We start from the raw sequence: 17642 nt of genomic DNA, 5'->3' as shown, positions 1-17642 counted from the left end.
AATGCCAAAGAGTGCTCAAACTACCGCACAATTGCACTCATCTCACACGCTAGTAAAGTGATGCTCAAAATTCTCCAAGCCAGGCTTTAGCAATATGTGAACCATGAACTTCCAGATGTTCAAGCTGGATTTAGAAAAGGCAGAGGAACCAGAGAACAAATTGCCAGCATGATTTAAAGCATTACAGAAGTTCAAAGCAAGAAGAGACTATATCCAGTTCAGGTGGGATGGGCCAGGGATCAGAAAGAGTTTCATGAAGATGGGCTTTCAAGGATGAGAGAATGTAAATGTTTAAATGGGTGGAGAAAAAGAAAAGGCAAAGGGACAGACACACAACAGTCAATGGTCAGCAGAGACCACACTAAGAGTGCCTGGGCATGAAGGTTTTACAGTCCCAAGACCTCACCTTGAATTCCAGCTCCCTCACTTAACAGCTGAGTGACTTTCAGCAAATTTCTTAACCTCTCCAAGCTTTAGTTTCTTCTTCTATAAAATCGGGTGGTAAGAGCTACCTCTGGGGATTGTTGAGAGGATTAAAAGAGGCAATGCCTGTTCAATAGCTAATGCCAGGCCCTTAGTTAGTGCTCCATAAATAGAGTTCTTAATCAACAGCAGAACTTCCGTTTCCCTTCTATCACGTTTACGTTTTTTAAAAATTGATACCCTAAAAAGACATCTCAAAGGTTCCTCATTTTTTTTTCACTCAGGTGGGAATGATCTCTTCAACTAAATTTGCAACAGCCTAAAGCTATATTTTAGGAAAGGAAACAGAATTTATCATTAATGTGTGAAACACTATTCAGTCATTGAAACAAACAGTTAGTAGGAAACTCTTGGAGTTATAGAAAATAAACACCTTTTTACACCAGGAAAATTTCTTTACTATTTTAATCCTAAAAATAAATAAATAAACAAATAAATTTAGCCTGAATGCCTATGAATGATTGGAAACCAAAGTTTCTCCCAAAATATTAGAAATCCAACCCACTATTTATGAGTAAACTACTTCTTTTATGATTCAAATTCCTCTTTCCAAAAGAATGTGGTTAAATGCAAACCACCCTTAAAATAAGTGACTAAAGTAGCAAGTAATGGACTCAAATATCTTGTTGACTTTCCTATGAAACAACTCAAAGCTTTTTTCAGTGGAAAGCTTCACATGACTCCTCAACACTATATTAAACATGAAACACTGACTTCCAAATTCAGCCAGCTTGTATATAAACAGGTGACCCCAACCTTAGGAGCCAAAATAAATTGGTCAGATTAGTAAACATTTAGCTTATGCGCTGGGAAAAAAAAAAAATTAAGTTAACCTTAAATTACCTCTCCATGATTCTGTAGGAACTGTACTTTTCTGTAATCTCTCCTCATGTTCAAAGCAGCAAATGCAATTTGTCACTGTGTTTATCATGATCGTGTGTCTGTCAGGAAGAGCAGCTGAAATAGCAAATGTTTCCTGCTTCAAACACAAAATCAATTCTCGTTCTGGGCTAGTGAACATGGTTATCGGCTTGAGGGAATTTTTAAAACACCATGTAGAAAGCTGAAACAAGATTTCATGAAACTCCTTTGTAATTCTAGTGTGGGGTGAGATGAACATCTGCCTTTTGAGCAAATCTCAGCAACTCAATCACAGGGCTGTAGACCCATGTTGGTCCGCAATGGCTTATCAGGAAATGAAGCATATTTACCATTGAGTTTTCTATACACATGAAATTGATCCCTTCTGAAACCAAACACTTTTAAATGTATTTATTTCAATGAAGATTATTCTAAAATAAAGTGAACAATGAAATTCTGTGAAAAGGAGTAATTATATATCACTTTATTATTATTTTATATGTGTTAATAATAGCAGTATAGTACAATGCATTCTTAAATATAACTTTCTGCATAATTTTTTGTTTGTTTTTTTGTCTCTTCAAGGAGAAGCAATCAGCTCTCTTTTCTTATATCATGAGAAGGCAAAGCAAGACCTGAATGAACAAAGATAGGGAAAGAGGCATCCTGGCAGAAAGGATGAAAAACACAGAAATAGAAAAGCACTATTTGGGCATTTAAAACAGCACAGAATTTAATTAGGATGGAGCTGAGGCCATACAAAAGCAGTAAACACTAGACTGGAATAAAATTGAACTCTTCCACCTAAGACTCAGTGTGACTCAGAATCAGGGCTGGCCTCTTAAGCATGTAACCGGTACAATTGCATGGGGGCTCCCTGCTTGAGGTTTAATGCTGTGGCTGTGTGAAATTCTCAATCATTTCATCTTTGAAGTCATGCTTTGTAAATGAAGTCCACTAGGACAATGGTGTATGAGTCCAGAGCTCACAGTCAGTCTCCCACCCCACTGCCTGCCTAGGATTGGTTCTTGGCCACTGATTCTTACTGCCTGGTACCCCAAACCCCGCCCAGTATACCCCTGGTCAGCCCTGCCCTGAGACCAGAAGCCACAAGCAGTTGGAGGTGAGGCCCAACTGATTGGCCATTGCCCTCTGCTCCTGGCTGGGGTCTGGGTGAGATGGGGCAAGGGTCAGGTGCATGCCCCACTCCATCATGAAGAGGAACAAGGCGATGGTCATCCCCACCCAGAGCTGGCAGCTCTACGGCGCATTCAGCGGGCAACTCAAAAGGGCCTCTTGCTCACAGGCCAGGTACTGAGAGTTTCTCAGCATGAAAGTTGAAACCACTTGAGGGTCACACATGTGCTGGGGGTTGGGGCAGCAGACCCTTGGGAAGGCAATATTGCCTTCCCCACCTCCAGCCAGGCTCCTGCTTAATAATTTTGTACTGAGCTCCACAAATTATGTAGCTGGCTCCACTTAAAATCTCTACTCATTCAAGCCTCTCTTTCTATTTTTAATGACAGCATTACCCGTCTCCATATTTCCCAGGTGTAGAATCTGAGTCATCACTGACTTCCCTCTCTCCTTGCCCAAATTCACACCTGCAGGACATCCCCACATAATTCTGCTGTCTATTCCTACTTTTCGTGCTTTAGTGCAGTAGTTCATCTGGCTCCACCATGCCATCATAATAGATTCCAAATTATTTTCACAGTTTTGAGCCTCTCCTTATTCAATCCATTCAGCCACTGCCACCAGGTTACCCAAAACACCATTCTGACCATGCTAAAAAGGTCTCAAATGCTTCCTGTGGCTTACTGTTGTTGTCTTTGTTTAGTCACTAAGTCATGTCCAACTCTTTTGTGACCCCATGGACTATAGCCCACCAGGCTCCTCCGTCCATGGGATTTCCCAGACAAGACTTCTGGCGTGGGTTGCCATTTTCTTCTCCGGTTGGGGGGTTGGGGGGGGTCCTTCCTTCTCCAGTCTTCCAAGAATATTGGGGTGGGTTGCCATTTCCTTCTTCAGGGATCAAACCTATGTCTCCTGCTTAACAGGGGGATTCATTACCACTGAGCCGTCTGGGAAGCCCCATGGCTTATTGTTAGGGAAGCCCAAATTCTTTAGTCAGGTACTCAAGATTCTTTCTTTTGCCGTCACCCTGCTTTTGCATACTCATCCTATAGCATATGCAATACTTTGGCCAAATTAAACCACACACTCTCCTCTACACATATTTTGGGTTGCCCGTTACTGTGTTTCTGCTGAGGTCGTTTTGCTGTACCTGGATGCCTTTCCCTACTCTACGACTATCTCCAACAGTGAAATCTAACCCTTGTCCCAGTTTGAATGACACCTCCTCCATGAAGTCTTCTATAATGAGCCAAGTCACAGTGTGACTCCATTCTCCTCTGTGACTAATGCCATTCAGTTTGTGTCATTTATTTAGTGCTGCTTAGCATTACTTGTTCATGAATAGTTCACAACCTTGTACTTGGAAGTACCTGGAAAGCAAAAAGCAAGTACTTGCTTCTGTACACCCACAGGCCCCCTAGCTGGGACTTAGGTATAATAGGCACTCAGTGTATGTTTGTTGGAACTGATGAATAAATGCATCTGTTGTGTAAACAGATCAAGTTTTCTGAACGCCTGGCACACCTGTAACCCTTCTGCGTCATCCCCTTTACTCCTCTCAGCTCACCTAACAAAACATCCTGATTGTTTTTCAAACCCAAAGCCTATCAAACACCTGTAGCATCATTACCAACACTAACTAAAATATCATCTCACACTTTTTATTAATGTTTAAAGTGCTATACTCTGAGTGCTTAGAATTACTTCAAAGAGAACACCTGTTATTTGAGTGCTCTTATTTTCAACCTCTTGAGGGCAATTTTTCATTACTATATTAAAGTGGGTTGTTTAATAACTTATAGCTGACAGAGGAAAAGGTAGCTTGCAGTCACTGTGAGCTACACTGAATATGTAAAAGGAATTTTTTTTTTCATTTGCAATTCTTTGTCTCCTAATTTCAAGTCTGTTTTTTAGGACTAATTGAGGAAAGTAATGAAAAATAATGAAATCAACTAAGGAGTATTTTTGCTTTCAAAACTTTTACTCAACTTTAGTACCTCATTAGTCTACTCTTGACTTCAGGATGCCGTGCTTATTATCATAATTTCATAAGCATTTTCAGTGCCTTTCTCTCACCCACATTCTGAACCTCTAAGGGGATCATCACTTTTATTAAATAATTAAATTTTCAAACTCCATGTGATAAGTTCATCTCCTGAAGAAAAAAAAGCACACTAGTTGAACCTAAGCAAGAAATGCCTTAAAAATAGAGTTAACAAAAAATCAGAGAGGATAGTTTTATTTCCACATAGGAACTTCAAGATGTTTACATATATGATCAGAATTATAACAATATTTTGATAAGAGAACATGCATTTGGAAGGTTTTCAGTTTTCATTAAGAGAAATCTGTAATAGGAAATGGAAAGGATAAGTGAAAATACTATAACTTGGGAAGGATGCAATATTAATACAACACTATAAAAAGTTGTAAATTGCATGAGTTCTAAAAGGAACAAAATGTAGAACTTTTGATGGGATAAGATATGGTCAAGAATTTTCAATCACATTTAGAGTAATCTTAAGCAGGGGGTGAAAGAGTAGACATTTCCATATTCCTTGAATGAAAAGTTAGTTCCAAAATATTTAATTTAAGGGTGGAGTATGACTTAGGGAAAGATAAGGCTGGTCAATATGTGCTGAGTTCATATCTCAGCCCCAGATAAGAAGAAAAACAATTAAAAATGAGAGAAAGAGGAAAAAGAAGAACACTAGCAAACCAGCTATCATTGTTGTCAACATAAACTGTTACCATTTCCTGAATAACTGAAATGTGCCAGGTACTGTTGGGAGCCCTTTAATGCAGCATCTCACTTTATTTTCAAAACAATGATCTTTACTGCTGCTACTGCTAAGTCACTTCAGTTGTGTTCGACTCTGTGCGACCCCATAGACGGCAGCCCACCAGGCTCCCCCATCCCTGGGATTCTCCAGGCAAGAACACTGGAGTGGGTTGCCATTTCCTTCTCCAATGCATGAAAGTGAAAAGTGAAAGTGTGGTTGCTCAGTCGTGTCCAACTCTTAGCGACCCCATGGACTGCAGCCCACCAGGCTCCCCCATCCATGGGATTGTCCAGGCAAGAGTACTGCAGTGGGGTGCCATTCCCTTCTCTGGATCTTTACTACAGAGTGTTATTATTCCCATTTCACATATGAGTAAATTGAGACTCAGAAATCATGAAATTCTCCCAGAGTCACACTAGTGGTGACTAGTGTACCATAATAAAGAAAAAAAAGTAATTTTATCAAAGAAAAGTAGTGAAATAAAAATGAAGAAAAACACACCAGGTCAAAAATATATATTTTGAAAGAAACCAATGGAGAAAGACAAGAGAAATTTCCTAAGCAGATCAAAATGAAGACAAGGAGTGGATCAAGATCTCAAACCCTATAATTCTGTAACTCTTTCCTTTCCTGTCTTTGGCCAGTTCTCCCATCAACCCAGTCTTTACAGCCATCATTACTACCCGGGGAAGGTAAAAAGAACTCTTCATTCTCAGTGTCAGTTTCCAATATTAAAAGGCAACTCTGTTTTACTCTCTGTCTTCAGAATAAGAGTAGGGCCCAGAAGAAACATCAGCTTCTGAAAGCCTGATTTTCTATGCCTGTGATAACACCTCTAGCAAAATACTAGGCAGCAGGAAGACAAGTTAACTGCTGAGGAAGCTGAGAATTATGCTATTGAAGAGAAGACAGTATATATGAACAGTATTAAATAAAAGTTAGGAGCTAGCAGAAGGGAGTAAAAAATAAAAGCTACAGAAATGGGAGAAAATCAATTGGGGAAGAATAAGAAAAGTAAAAGCAATAGAGAGAAAAGACTGCAATTCCAGGCTATAACAAGCATCATCCTACCAGGAAGGGATTTTTTTTTCCACCCAAGCACACAATAAGGATGTGGAAATAATGAGAAAGAAAAGTTTGTGACTGTTCAACTTTTTACAGAATCTTCAACATTTCAATTATTAAATGTTTTTATTTCTTCCCATGGTTTTCTAGGGTTATAGAGAAATAGACACCTATTAAACATCACCCATTGCTTGTTTGTCCTAAACTGATCAAAGTCTTTAAGAAGGATATAATGAATAATGAATCTAATCAGTAAACAAGTTAACAAAAATGGTATTGTGATAGGCATTCCTTAACATTAAAACATGATATTGATAGACATTCCACAAAAGCAAGAAACTTGGTTTCAAGACAAGCTCCTCAATTTTCTATGTAATATTACCAACTTTCAGTTGAAACAGAAAAAATTTTACTTTTAGGGTCCTTCCCACCACTTTTGCTATTCTGAGCAACAGCATCAAACTCAAGAGAAACCTGCAGCTTTATTAGACAACTAGAAGTACTCATCAAATGACAACAAAACTTTCATGACCAAGGAATAGAACTGTCCATTATTATGAACCCCAAAGAAGTCTCCTAGAAAGTGGCATCTGGTTTCATTATGTTCAGGGAAGTGATACTGAAGAAATTAGAATGGACTGACTTTCAGAACCATGATCTAATAGCAAGTTCAAATCACTGTGAAAATGAAAGGCTTAGAAACACCAGACAACAGCATGATGGGCTTCCTTCTCTACCTGAATCCAGCACATTCACCGTGCTCATTGCCTTTGGAATTGCTAGAAAATTATCCATTTTTCATTTGCTTCACAAACTAAAAACCTACTTGCTCGGTCAAGAGCCCACTGCAGATAATGCTGGATTCAAACCTAAATAACTCTTCAATTTGTCCAGCTTCTCTCAACTCCACAACAGAAGCAGTTAAAATAGATGCTAAAAAAAAAAAAAAAAAAAAAAAAAAAGGCATGAATGGATCAGGGGCCCATTCTTCCCTTGACTTTCCTCCTCTTTTCTTCATCTTCCTTACCTTGGAACTCCTGTAAGAGAAGGGGCTAAGGAAATAGCTAGGCACTTTGATCCCCTCCCAATCTGGAATGAGAATGAAATGCATTATGGTCCCCAAATGACATCAGAGACACCAATATACCCATTTTCTTCAGACTAACACTGGAATTCTGGAGTAGACATCTTTATCCAGCACCTAAAAAAAAATGCATTCTAAAATCATACACTGATATTCTTAAAGACAAGGTATCTTGCTAAAGAAACATGAGGTATTACTGGATACAAAAATGTATCCCTATGTGTTATATGAATTTTCCACAAGCCACTGTGTGTTAGTAAAAGACCATTCTATCAAAGAAGATATAGTAATATTCAAACTAATCTAAACTCGGAATTTAAATAGCAAAATTCATACAGTAAAGAATCTAAGTTAATGTGTTTGTGGATGCCAAAGGGTGACAGAAGGCTTGGCTCCCAGACCAATGGGGCTCTGGAAGGGGACAATGCAAAGTCCTACCTGGTAGGCATCAGGAATGTTGACCGTCTCTCCATGCTCCCCGACATAACCAATGATACCTTTGCCCCAAGGGACCTGCACCTCGTTTGAGTTTTCTGTGCTGCTGCAGGGCAGCAGTGGGGTTCCTGCATGCACATCAAAGAATTTGGAGACCAGGCTCTTCTTGCCAGCAGCCGCCCCTTCCACCAGGAAGAGAGAGCAGCGGTCTGCGTCCACCATGAGGCAGACGAAGATGAGGATCTTGTAGCTCAGACTGGTAAGGTCAAGGTCATTGGAGATATCTTTGACCAGTTCCAGGAAGAACTGTCGCTCGTTATGCTTTTTGAGGTGACACTTGTAGCCCATGGCCGTAGGCGGGTACTGAGGCAGATTCACCCGCGATTCCAGCAGGGCGCTGAGAATGTGGGCGGTGGTTGGGGGCAGCGAGCTGGCCTTCCGAAGAAGCGCCCTCCGCCGCACACTGCTCAGGGGCTCCTGGGCCCGGGAGGTCACTTGTTCGTCGTAGGTCCTGTTCACATGGATGGCCTTGGAGCGGGCAAAACTCTTCCTCAGCTCTTTCTGAGAAGCTCTCCGCGGCAGGCTCTCATCGCCCTGGCTGCCACTGGCCCAGCTGGGACCCATGGGGCCCCCCCTACACTCCCCACTGCCCGGGGTGGCCTGGTTGCTGGCAGAGCCGTCGGGTCCAGGGCTGCCGCTGCCTCCGCCACCGCTCGTGCTGGCGGCCGGGGTGGGCCTCGGGCCTACCGCCCCTTGACCCTGCCCGTGCCTCTGCATCCACTTCTCCACCATCTCCTGCTTCCCCTTCCGCATCAGGTAATCTTCCAACAACTCTGGGTGCCTGTCCAGGAAAGTTTCCACCTCCCCAAAGTCCAGGCGGGAGGCCGTCATGGTCCCAGACTCAGCTTTCCCTCTGCCTCTCTACACGGGGACCAAACGAGCCTCTGCTCCGGCCTCTAGCTGGTCCTGCCCATGGCTACCCCACCAGGATCCCGGCCCCGAGCTTCTGTCGACCAGTGGAATCCCAAGGGGCTGGGAGGCGCCCCTTCCTTCGGGCTCAGAAGGCGGCTGGCAGGAACCCCACACCCCGTTCCTGCTACTTGTGCGCGGCACAGGTGTCCTCACGGCGCTGCTGCCGCGGCTACGGCTCGCGCTGAAAACCCGAGCGACCGCGGCTCTCGCTCCGCCTGCCGCCGCCGCCGCGGCTGCCTGTACCGGATGAGTGGACCACTGTGGACGCGAGGTAGGGCAGGACACGCCCCTGAGTGAGGCGCGGGTCCCCCGGGGAGGAGAAGGGTGGGAGGAGGGAGACGCGAGCTCCAGCCCCGCCAGAGTCCCCGGCCAGGATGCCAGGCGGTTCCTGGAAGAGTCTGGCCGGCCGGAATCGGCGCCCGGGAACACGACCCGCAGAGTCCTGATTGGGACAAGATTAGAGGGGAGACGCACCTCGTTTCGTCCCTCTCCTTCCTTCCTTACCGCCCCAGCGCTCCCTCTTCCTCGCCCCTCAATCCTCCAGCGTTTCACGGAGGCCCCGCGGGAGCCTAGTGGGAGCCCAAGTACTAGGAAGTGTTTATGTTTTGCAGGGATCAGACCCAGACGCTGACTCCGAGGAAATGAGGATGCTCAGAGACAGGGGGATTATTTTTCTGGGATGTGACTGTGGATTCTTGGCTCCTAGAATTCCTGGGACTGCCCACTAATACTGCCCAGCTCCTTGTGGGTGTTCAGTAAATAGGTACGGAACTGGATTTACGGAAATTACTAAATGAAGTTCCCGGTCTGAGCAATTCATGACTTTAACCAAATTCATGGACCCGGGGTTGGGTACAGGAGGGTGGTACACGGAAGGAGGCTGTAAAACACAGTTCCTTGGATTTGGAACCCTGCCTAGCCTGAGCATACAGTAGACTTAAGGGCCTCGGGGCTTCCTTCCAAGTCAGTCCTGCATACAGGGTGCCTACTCTTCTTTTCCTGAACGACTTGCCATCTCCTTCTCTCTCCACTCAGTTTGGCAAGGAAGGCAAGGCTCCCTTTAGTTTCAGTATCCAAGGGCTGTGGGTAAAGGTTTCTCCTCTGTAGGAGGCTTTTCTTTCCCCAGCCCGATGGATTCTCCAGGTCTGGCTAGTCTCTGCTAGTTAGGCTAAGAATGACACCAGGTTCCCCTTGGGCCTTTTCCAACCTACTTGCTGAGCTTGGGTAATTTCCTGGCAAAGAGACCCAGCCTGACGACCCCTTCTTGAAGCCCAAGGGTCTCCTCTTGTGAGAAACAAGAGCAGATGGAGAACCATCCAGTCCCCTGGGACAGCAGGACAATCTAGACGAGCTCTTACAGAATGCCAGCAACCAGGTAACAGAAAAGCTGCAGAGGAAACAGGTAGTGACATTTTTATGGGGCTTCCACGTGGCGGGACATGCAGGTGACCTCCACAGTAAATAAAGCTTACTCCAGATGATGTCCTCACAGCGAAAACCACAAGCGTACTGAACACTTGCTATGTTGATCGCTTTAAACTAACATGTTAATCTTCACAACAAATTTATGATGTGGGGACTCTTATTATCTTGTTCTAAAGATGGGAAACTCTGCGAAGTTGAGTAATGTACCCAGCGCACACAGCAAGGTGGTGCCAGAGCCGGGGTGCAGATCTACAGAGGTTGGCTCCAGAGTGAGGCACACTCTCAGCCACATCAGTGGGTTGTGTCCCACCTGTGTCAGGGGAATCCTAGCTCTGCTGGTAACAGAGATGCAGGGGCTGGCGCAGAATGATCTCTAAACATTCCTCTGACAGCCACGGGAGGAGCAGAGAGGGAGAAGAGAGGCACTTGTTCAAAAATTCCAAATACCCCAGCTTAGTGCTGTGATTAAGGGCATGGCCTTGGCACTGGGAATGCAACTGTGAACAAAGACCCTGCCTTCATGGAGCTTACATTATGCTGGGGAGGCAGCCAGTCAACAAATGAAATACATACAGTCGACCCTTGAACAACAGGGGTTTGAACTGCAGGTCCACTAATACACGGTTATTTTCCAGCAGTAAATACTACAGTACTACCCAGTCTGGGGTTGGTCGAATCCATGAGTGCAGAACCACTGATACAGAGATACCTATAAGTTATAGGTAGATTTTCAACTGCACAGGGGTCAGCACCCCTAACCCCTACTTTGTTCAAGGGTCAATTCAGTTCAGTTCAGTCGCTCAGTCGTGTCCGACTCTTTGCGACCCCATGAACTGCAGCACACCAGGCGTCCCTGTCCATCAACAACTCCTGGAGTCCACCCAAACTCATGTCCATCAAGTCAGTGATGCCATCCAGCCATCTCATCCTCTGTCATCCCCTTCTCCTCCTGCCCCCATCAACTGTATACAAAATCAGAATTTCAGTGATAGGTGCAATGAAGAAAAACAAAACTTGCAAAGTATTAAATAAAGCAATGAGGTGGTGAAAAGGTCTCTACCTGAGTAGAGATCTGGTAGAAATGAGGAAATGAGCTACACTAATATCTGTGGAAAAGACTGAACCAGGAAGAGGAAGGGTGTGGAAGTTGTGAGATGTAATGTGTTGGGAGCATTTATGAAACAGCAGAGAGATCAGTTAGGAGACAGTGAAACAAGCATAGAATATTGGTAGTTGGGAGCTGCAGACTGCTAAGGGGATGAGTTGTGTTCAAGAATTAAACAAGGTAAAGTTCTTAACACAGTGCCTGATACAAATAAAATGCTCAATAAAGTCCCCTGTTGTATTACTTTTATTATTATCACTATTAATTTCCTAAAATAATAATGGGGTTTCTCCGGTGGCTCAGTGGTAAAGACTCTGCCTGCAATGCAGGAGCCGCAGGAGACGCAATTCCATCCCTAGGTCAGTATTGTTGCCTGGAGAATCCATGGACAGAGGAGCCTGGCTACAGTCCATAGGGTCACAAAGAGTCGGACATGACTGAAGTGACTGAGCACACACACCCACACAGTAATAGTGTATGGCCACGTCTCTGGTAACTTGAGTGACTTATCAGTAAAGATGATCAGGGTGGTACCCTGGAGCTGGCTTGCAGGGGCTCACAAGAGCCTGTTTTAGCATCTCTCCAACTTCATGTTCAGTGACATCATGTAGCTTGCAATCAGCCATGATGGAAGTATTTACACCATGAAATCAACAAATGCTATGAATCAGGACTTCCCCCACCCCCCACCGCCCCCGATTGCTAGTTGTTAAAAGCCTGCTACAATTCAGAGGAAACAGTTCAATTGCCCACCAACTGATGAATGGATAAATAAAATGTGGTGTGCCCATACAGTGGAAAAAATGTATATGTAACAAATGAAGTACTAAAATATGCTACAACTTGAATGAAGCCTGAAAACCTTGTGCAAAGAGAAAGAAGCCACTTACAAATGACCACATACTATATGATTTCATTTATATTAAGTGTCCAAAATAGGCAAATCCATAGATTAGTGGTTACCAAGGGATGAGGGCAAGGGAAGACGTAGGAAAGTTGGGGGCGGGGGGTAACCACTAATGAGTATAAGGTTTTTGCAGGAGTAAACAAAATGTTCTGAAACTGAGTGTGGTAATGGTTGCACAGATCTGTGAATATACTGAAACCACTGACCTGTACACTTTAAAAGGGTGAATAATTGTATGGCGTGTGAATTATATCTCATTAAAGCTGTTATTAAAACAACAACAAAAGCCATTTACCAGCACTCGACTGGTGAGAATAGAGCGGCACTGCTGTGCAAGGAGGCAAGAAAAGCAATGAGCTTCTTCAAGGAAGGGAGAGAAGTAGACCACCCCTGGGCTGCCTGGAAACAGAGCTTAATAAATGGCCATTTCCTTGACTCCATCTTCCATGTATTCATTAGGAAGCTCTTGCTTAGCATGTATTATGTTCCAGGCTCTGGGAACAAAAGAAGACCAAGACAAAACCTCTGCCTTTGATTGAGAATCTCAGTCTCCTCTGCCAAGAGGAGTGGGCGTAGAATACTGGGAAGGGTAGGGGGAAAAAACTGAGCATTTCTGGCTGGGTTTTGAATTGGCTGGAGCCTCATTCCCTGCTTGGCTCATGAAGTCGCTAAAGGAGTCAGTTTGAGGAAGACAATGCAAAGGTGACAGACAACACAATAAGATGTTTCGAGGCCGTGGTGGAGGGTGACACAGTAAGATGTGTGGCAATACGGCCCCAGTTGCCGTTTCCTCATCATGCTCCATTTGTAGAACAGTGTATGCACTGGTCAAGGTTCCAGCGGGAAACAGTGCACTCGAAGTAATTCTAAGAGGGTAAATTCACAAAGAGACTCATTCCAAAGGGGGAGTACATAGGTAAGCCACAGTGACAGTGAAGGAACTTTGACTCACAGCCACAGAGAAGTCACCTCCCCTAGACCTGACGAGAGCAGGAGAGAGGCTTGCGGACTGACTAAGCCTTGAGAGAAGCAGTGGCAGCCGGTCAAATGACATGGACAGCTCAAGCTGACCTCAAAGGAGGGAGATATCAGGAATAAATAACTTGATCTCCTTCTTCCCCCTCCCTCCTATCCTGACCAGAGCCAGCTAGAGGTTAGGAGCTTGTTGATGGAATCCCTATGTCATCCCTCCTGGGCAGAGAGGAGAGCAGGATCTGAATAATATCTGGAGGGGCAAAGGAAAAATACTTGGCTCAATATGGAACCTTGAGGAAGTCTCTTTAGGAAATACTGGATGCTGTAACTCCAAAGAATTTTCTGTATAATTCTGTCCTCTTCTGCTTCCTGCTAATTCCATCAGAACTGTCTATAATATACCCTACACCCACATTTGCAGTCAACAAAACCCTCTATGGTACTCACCCTGAAAAGATATGATATCTTTTGAAGATCAGTCATCTCAAGGGAGAAACTCTGCAGGCTCCTTCCCTATATATACTTCCACCAGTCTAGAAATATTGACCAAGCAGCCCCTCACTGGAGTAGATCAAGGGGTCTTCCCTTCCTATTCCTTTCAAGAATAACTCATTTTCAAGTATAACTTGATCCAAGTATTCATTACTTTATCATTGTCATTATCAATCAGCATTTATTGAGCAACATGCAAAGCACTGGGTTACTTCCAAGGTAACTTTTGTTATTCCAAAGCAGACCCATTAAATTTTAGTACTGGATGAAACCTTAGAGATCATCTAATACTCCACTTTCATTTCACGCCTGTGGAAATTGAGATTCAGAGCAGATATCTAAGTCCTCCAAAGTCACCAGCCAAGTACAACCTCTGGTCTGCCCTTGGTTCCATCCCACCTCTACATCCAGAACTCAATACCAACCTCTTGAAGCCAATGAACTTCTGTTGCCTAAACTTGTCTCCTAATCATTCCATCTTCTAAAATAGACTTTCATTTTGTGACCATTAAACATCATCAGATAGGTTGATCCAACTTTCAAAATGAAACCTTCACTTCAAAAATAAAATTGGCATCATATTCTTTTAGGAAACAGGAGTCCACAGGATCAAACAGAAGACAGGTTATTCCCCTTCCAAAAAGATGAAAACTTCCACAGGGATGTTTATGGAAATTTCATAAGTGGTCATAGTCTATATCAAATCTATACCAAATCTATACATCATAAGTGGTCATAGCCTGTACCAAACCCAAAACCTGAGGTGCTGTACCACTCAGGATTCTCCAGAGAAGCAGAACCAACTGGATTATGCCATTTGGTTTGGTTTTAGTCACTAAGTAATGTCCAACTCTTTCGCGGCCCCGTGGACTGTAGCCCATCAGACTCCTCTGTCCATGGGATCTCCCAATCAAGAACACTGGAGTAGGTTGCCATTTCCTATTCCAGAGTATCTTCCTGACCCAGGGATAAAAACTAAGTCTCCTGCTTGGTGGGGAGAGTCTTGGACCACTGAGCCACCTGGGAAGCCTATACAGAGAGAGAAAAGAGAGACAGAGATGTTGATACAGACAGAGATAGAGGTAAAGATTGATGTATTAGGAGGAATTGGCTCACATGGTTATGGAGGCTGAGAAGTCCCACAATCCGCTGACTGCAAAGTAGAAATCCAGGAAAGCCAGCAGGGTGATTCAGTCTGAGTTTGAAGGCCTGAGAACAAGAGGAGAAAATGATGTAAATCCTAGTCAGAGGGCAGGAGAAGATGAGATTAAATGTCCCAGCTCAAGCAGTGAGGCAGAAGGAAAAGAGTGAATTGATTCTTCCTCCACCTTTTGTTCTATTCAGGCTTTCAGTGGACTGGACAGTGCCCACCCACATTGGGAAGAGCTATGTTGCTGAGTCAACCAGTTCAAATGTTAGTCTCAACCAGAAATACTCTCCTAGGCACACCCAGAAACAATGTTTAATCTGGGTACCCAATGGCACACTCAAGTTGTTACATAAAATTAACCATTACAGGAACCTTACCTGGGTTTAGATTTTGCAAGTGCCTTTTCCCTGTTCTATTTGTGTAGAATCTCTACATGTGCCTGTTTAAATTGTCACTCTCTATCCTGGTAGTGATTTCACCTTAATCCATGAAACTTGATAACCCACAGTAACTCACAAGAGAATGCTAAGTATATAAAGTAACAGTGTGGGTTTATATCCACCAGGCAGGGTAAATTAGATTAGCACTGTCCAGCTGCATCTGGGAATGAAGTCTGTTTCTTTTACTGAAGAAGAAGTTGTGCATGTAAATTCTGAAGCATGTATTTACACACTAGCGTGCCAAATCACTTTAGTGATGTCCGTCATGTCCAACTCTTTGTGATCCTGTGGATGGTAGCCTGCCAGCTCCTCTGTCCATGGGATTTCCCAGGCAAGAATATTGGAGTGGGTTGCTATTTCCTCCTCCAGGGAATCTTCCCTACACAAGGATCAAACCCATGTCCCTTATGTCTCCTGCATTGCCAGATGGGTTCTTTACCACTAGCGCCACGTGGGATTTATTTACACACCACCTAGACAAGTATGGCTTCCCTCATAGCTCAGTTGGTAAAGAATCCACCTGCAATGCAGGAGACCCCAGTTCAATTCCTGGGTTGGGAAGATCCGCTGGAGAAGGGATAGGCTACCCATTCCAATATTCTTGGGCTTCCCTTGTGGTTCAGCTGGTAAAGAATCTGCCTGCAACGTGGGAGACCTGGGTCCAATCCCTGGGTTGGGAAGATCCCCTGGAAAAGGGAAAGGCTACCTACTCCAGCATTCTGGCCTGGAGACTAAGTCCATGGGGTTGCAAAGAGTTGGACATGACTGAGCGACTTTCACTTTCACTGGACAAATATAGCTGCGTTTACGAAGTATAATTGACCTAATTCACAGTATTACTAATCAAATTAACAGGTTGCCCTCAATAGCTCTTATACTCTTAGCAATAATCGGAGACAGTAAATTACAATGGTACACTTACTGTTTAAAATATTTTAATGTTAAATTTTCTTTCTTACTCCATTTCAATTGTTTTTTCCCTCTCCCTTCACTATTAACATTTTTAGCTATTTCTGCAAAACTTATCTTTGAACAAAATATCGCTCTCATATTTAACCTGTTATAAGGACCCCAGTTTCCTTAGATTTGTTGCTACTGCTGCTAAGTCGCTTCAGTCGTGTCCGACTCTGTGCAACCCCATAGACTGCAGCCCACCAGGCCCTGCCGTCCCTGGGATTCTCCAGGCAAGAATACTGGAGTGGGTTGCCATTTCCTCCTCCAATACATGAAAGTGAAAAATGAAAGTGAAGTCACTCAGTCGTGTCCGACTCTTAGCGACCCCATGGACTGCAGCCTACCAGGCTCCTCCGTCCATGGGATTTTCCAGGCAAGAGTACTGGAGTGGGTTGCCATTGCCTTCTCCGTCCTTAGATTTAGTGCAAGGCAATGGCACCCTACTCCAGTACTCCTGCCTGGAAAATCCCATGGACGGAGGAGCCTGGAAGGCTGCGGTCCATGGGGTCACTGAGGGTCGGACATGACTGAGCGACTTCACTTTGACTTTTCACTTTCATGCATTGGAGAAGGAAATGGCAACCCACTCCAGTGTTCTTGCCTGGAGAATCCCAGGGACAGGGGAGCCTGGTGGGCTGCCGTCTATGGGGTCGCACAGAGTCGGACACGACTGAAGCGACTTAGCAGCAGCAGCAACACTATGCTATCCCACATAGTGTCCACCAGACACATGTGGCTAGCTAAATTTAAATGTTAATTAATTAAAAATAAATAAAATTATAAAGTCCGTTCTTTAGGAAACTACTCACATTTCAAGTGCCCAATGGCCATATGTGGCTAGTGGCTACCTTGTTGGATTGCATGTACCTTAAGAAAGTTCTATTGGAGAATGCTGCTCTAAGACCATCTGCAGTGCTAAGATTCTGTGTTTATTTACCAGTGTCATTCAGTGGCCTCCCAACTGTCAGATATAATGGCCCATTTTAATCTTCATACTAGTTTTGTGATTGTCCTCTGTTCATGAAACTTTCTCTCAACAGCACCATTTCCCAATTCTGTATTATTCGAATGGAGTTGAATTACATTCTCTCAAAACAGTGACTAACCATCATTTCTCAGTTTATTGCACTAGTTTTTACACTTCCTGTGGCCTTCCTTAATGGCTGCAATTACTCATTTAAGGTCCATTCCCACAACTGTAGTTACCACCTCTTGTTTTCACAGTCCCCAGTCCATATGTCATGTTACAAGATGATTCCATTTTCTATCAGCGGATGCTATCTTACTTAGCTGGGCTCTCATAACAAGATATCATGGACTAAGTGTCTTAAGCAACAGAAATTTACTTTCTCACAGTTCTGGAGGCTGAACGTC

At 43.9% G+C, this 17642-nt stretch overlaps 1 protein-coding gene across 1 annotated transcript in view; it reads right to left on the bottom strand.

Moving 5' to 3' along the window:
* PDE11A (phosphodiesterase 11A) overlaps positions 1–9058 on the bottom strand; it is a 420247-nt gene extending 411189 nt beyond the window's left edge. Inside the window, exon 1 of the mRNA XM_025274296.3 lies at positions 7852–9058. Within this exon, the coding sequence (XP_025130081.3) occupies positions 7852–8739 (888 nt within the window). The 5' untranslated portion in view covers positions 8740–9058. The remainder of the gene's footprint in view (positions 1–7851) is intronic.
* Positions 9059–17642: the final 8584 nt, after the last annotated feature.

This window comes from Bubalus bubalis, chromosome 2 (genome assembly GCF_019923935.1).
Source record: "Bubalus bubalis isolate 160015118507 breed Murrah chromosome 2, NDDB_SH_1, whole genome shotgun sequence".
NCBI lineage: Eukaryota > Metazoa > Chordata > Mammalia > Artiodactyla > Bovidae > Bubalus > Bubalus bubalis.
This window is presented reverse-complemented; position numbering and strand designations above follow the sequence as displayed.